At 43.4% G+C, this 4,020-nt stretch overlaps 1 protein-coding gene across 1 annotated transcript; it reads left to right on the top strand.

Annotated features, from left to right (window-relative positions):
* The first annotated feature begins 6 nt into the window (after positions 1-6).
* Positions 7-2,803, top strand: IntS6 (integrator complex subunit 6). The gene is made up of 2 exons (XM_017628040.1): positions 7-1,118; positions 1,222-2,803. The coding sequence occupies exons 1-2, from the start codon at positions 55-57 to the stop codon at positions 2,801-2,803; spliced, it is 2,646 nt and encodes an 881-aa protein (XP_017483529.1). The 5' UTR covers positions 7-54.
* Positions 2,804-4,020: the final 1,217 nt, after the last annotated feature.

The raw sequence follows: 4,020 nt of genomic DNA, 5'->3' as shown, positions 1-4,020 counted from the left end.
AGAGCTCATCGCCGAGGACCAAAGAGGATTTTCCACGGTTTCTGTACGGTCGCTATGACCATTATACTATTCTTAGTCGACACATCCGCGTCGATGTGCCAGAAAGCATATGTAAATGGCGTACAAAAGTCATATCTGGACATAGCAAAAGGCGCGGTCGAGACATTCCTCAAATATCGTCAACGCACTCAGGATTGCCTTGGCGATCGTTATATGTTGTTAACTTTTGAGGAACCACCAGCAAACGTTAAGGCCGGCTGGAAGGAGAATCATGCAACATTCATGAATGAGTTGAAAAATCTACAGAGCAATGGGCTAACTTCAATGGGGGAATCGCTAAAGAATGCCTTCGATTTACTTAATTTGAATCGTATGCAGTCCGGTATCGACACGTACGGACAGGGCCGTTGCCCATTCTATTTGGAGCCGTCGGTAATAATTGTGATTACTGATGGAGGTCGTTACTCATATCGTAATGGTGTGCATCAAGAGATCATACTGCCGTTGAATACACAAATACCAGGAACAAATTTTACAAAAGAACCATTTCGTTGGGATCAACGACTTTTTTCCTTAGTATTGCGCATGCCTGGCAACAAAGTTGATGAGCGTGTTGAGGGTAAAGTACCACACGATGATTCGCCAATAGAACGCATGTGTGTCGTGACAGGTGGCCGTTCGTATCGTGTGCGTTCGCATTATGTACTCAATCAGTGCATAGAAAGTTTAGTGCAGAAGGTGCAGCCGGGCGTGGTTTTACAATTTGAACCGATGTTACCGAAGGATGGTGTGCCAAACGAAGCGCTGCAAGACATAATTTTCCAGCCCATGAAAAAAATGATATACGTACAAAAGCATATTACACAAAAGACCTTCCCCATCGGTTACTGGCCACTACCGGAGCCATACTGGCCGGACCCGAAGGCAGTTACCCTGCCGCCGCGCGATGCGCATCCCAAATTAAAAGTCGTCACTCCCGCTGTCGACGAACCGCAAATGGTGCGCAGCTTCCCCGTCGACAAGTACGAGATCGAAGGTAGTCCGCTAACTCTGCAAATACTTCAAAAACGTGAAATGAACAAATGCTGGCAGGTGATCATATCGAACGGTATGCACGGTTTCGACTTACCCTTTGGCTATTTGAAGGCATCACCAAATTTTACACAGGTTCACCTCTATGTGTTAGCATATAATTACCCGGCGCTATTGCCGCTGCTGCANCTTCGACTTACCCTTTGGCTATTTGAAGGCATCACCAAATTTTACACAGGTGCACCTCTATGTGTTAGCATATAATTACCCGGCGCTATTGCCGCTGCTGCACGACCTCATACACAAGTACAACATGAGTCCGCCCAACGATCTCATGTACAAATTTAATGCTTACGTGCGCTCAATACCGCCATACTACTGCCCATTTCTGCGAAAAGCGTTGCTCAACATCAATGTACCGTATCAGCTGCTCCAATTTTTGTTGCCAGAAAATATCGACAACTACCTGTCACCGAACATTGCCAACCAGTTGAAGCATATCAAGAATACCGCCAAACAGGATCAGGAAAATCTCTGTTTGAAGGTATATAAGCAACTAAAACAGCCGAAACCACCGTATCGCCAGATCGAAACAGCAAAATTGAATCCGGGTGTTCCGCTGCGACGCGATCTTGTGCGCCATCCATTGTTGAGAGAAACGTTTTCCAAACTACACGCAGAGATTGAGCCGCTGGAGAATTACACCATAGTTGTACCACAGCTGACGCGCCAAGCTTCAGCAAAATCGTATCGTAATCCGTTCGATATACCGCGTCGTGATTTGATGGAAGAAATAGCGCGCATGCGGGAAGCTGTTCTTCGGCCAGCGCCCACAAGTCTAGTAGCTAAAGATTCTGGTCACTGCCTGCCCATAGCTGAAATGGGCAATTACCAGGAATATTTGAAGAATAAAGATAACCCGTTGCGTGAGATCGAACCAACGAATGTTAGGCAGCACATGTTTGGCAATCCTTACAAAAAAGACAAGCATATGGTTATGGTGGACGAGGCTGATCTCAGTGATGTGGCACCAATGAAATCAAATAATGGCGCTGGCGGTGCGCCCATGCCGGGCGTGCCAGGCGGCTTGTCAAAGAAAATCGATGCCTCACGGGCGCGCAAACGCAAAGCGGGCCCAATACGCAAGGATTACATTTTTCGGCGTACTTCCACCGATGTGCGACCTAGCACGTCGAGTCTTAGTGTAACGTCCTCGAATTCCTTGAGCGCCTCGGTTTCTTCACTTTCCGACTTTGATGACGATAGCGCCTCAGACACCGCGTCTATTTCGTCCGGCATGTCAGACGACGGCGATCCGGACCGACTTGTAGTGGCTTTCGACTTCAACGAAGACGAACCTGGCGACCCGCTAATAAACGGTTATGTGCGCAATTTTATCAACGGCATTAGCGATGAAAGTAGCTGTGATTCAGACATGAGTGGACCGAGTTTAGGCCAAATCAATTCAACTGTGGCCCTCAGTATTGCGGCGGGTACTTTGCCATTAACACCTGTTATACAAATGCATAACAGCAACAACAACACTTTGACACCTATGTCACCGCCCGGTTCGCCACAACCCTATTTGAACACTTATGGTCAGCCTGCAGATGCATTGCCTGCTGTTGGCTCAATAGTGTCACCAAATATTTTAGCTAATGCCNAGTGCGTATGCGAGCGTGTATGTGAACACAGACGAATGGGCGATTATTTTGCATTGTTGAGAAAGTGGGTAGTAGATGTGGGCGTGGCATTTTGGTTAATGATCTGAATACTGAGCTGGGATGTTATTGCGTGCGAGTGTTCTTTAAAGGATTATAGCTGCAAGCAAAGGACCTTTAAATTGCTGTCAATCAATAACAAAGTAGTGTCCACAGGTTAACCCGGGTAACTGCCGGGTTATACATATGCATATGTATGTACATATAAGGCGGTTTAAATTTGTTAAAAATTATACGAAATTGTGTTTTCTGTTAAAAATTTTAAAGGCACAAAGTAATTTTAATTGTGAAGCATAGGATTGTAGCTTCCCACTTTCATTAGTAGCTATTGTTTATCTAGTTTCAATTTAAAATACCCTTTTTAATGGTAATTGTGTTGTTGTATGAAGAATATACTATCATTGCCCAGATGGGCTTCTTTACCAATCGTTGCAGCTTTAAAGTTGATATAGAAAGATTTTTAATTAGAACAGATGTAACAAATGNGGTGCGTATGCGAGCGTGTATGTGAACACAGACGAATGGGCGATTATTTTTCATTGTTGAGAAAGTGGGTAGTAGATGTGGGCGTGGCATTTTGGTTTGGTGATCTGAATACTGAGCTGGGATGTTATTGCGTGCGAGTGTTCTTTAAGGGATTATAGCTGCAAGCAAAGAACCTTTAAATTGCTGTCAATAAATAACATAGCAGTGTTCACAGGTTAACCCGGGAAACTGCCGGGTTATACATATGCATATGTATGTACATATTAGGCGGTTTAAATTTGTTAAAAATTATACGAAATTGTGTTTTCTGTTAAAAATTTTAAAGGCACAAAGTAATTTTAATTGTGAAGCGTAGGATTGCAGCTTCCCACTTTCATTAGTAGCTATTGTTTATCTAGTTTCAATTTAAAATACCCTTTTTAATGGTAATTGTGTTGTTGTATGAAGAATATACTATCATTGCCCAGATGGGCTTCTTTACCAATCGTTGCAGCTTTAAAGTTGATATAGAAAGATTTTTAATTAGAACAGATGTAACAAATGTAACCCACATACATACTACTAAATTAGCAATTTTTGTTTTTAATAAATTCTGCTCTGTGTATACTTTGTCCTTGCCGAATGAAGCCTACGAGCACGAATTTTCACCAGTGATGACTGCTTTATGCACCTAATTTTTCTCTAAACTTACACACGCAGCTTAAATGCTACCAATCGCTTGTCTTGATAATACATACAAACGCAGCTCCCACAAACCCATTTTAGCTATAAATATATGGCC

Source organism: Rhagoletis zephyria, unplaced genomic scaffold (assembly GCF_001687245.7).
Source record: "Rhagoletis zephyria isolate East Lansing unplaced genomic scaffold, Rhagoletis_zephyria_1.1 Rzeph_scaffold_05705, whole genome shotgun sequence".
NCBI classification, from domain to species: domain Eukaryota; kingdom Metazoa; phylum Arthropoda; class Insecta; order Diptera; family Tephritidae; genus Rhagoletis; species Rhagoletis zephyria.
The sequence above is the reverse complement of the archived record's forward strand: the minus strand, read 5'-3'. Positions and strand labels throughout refer to the sequence as shown.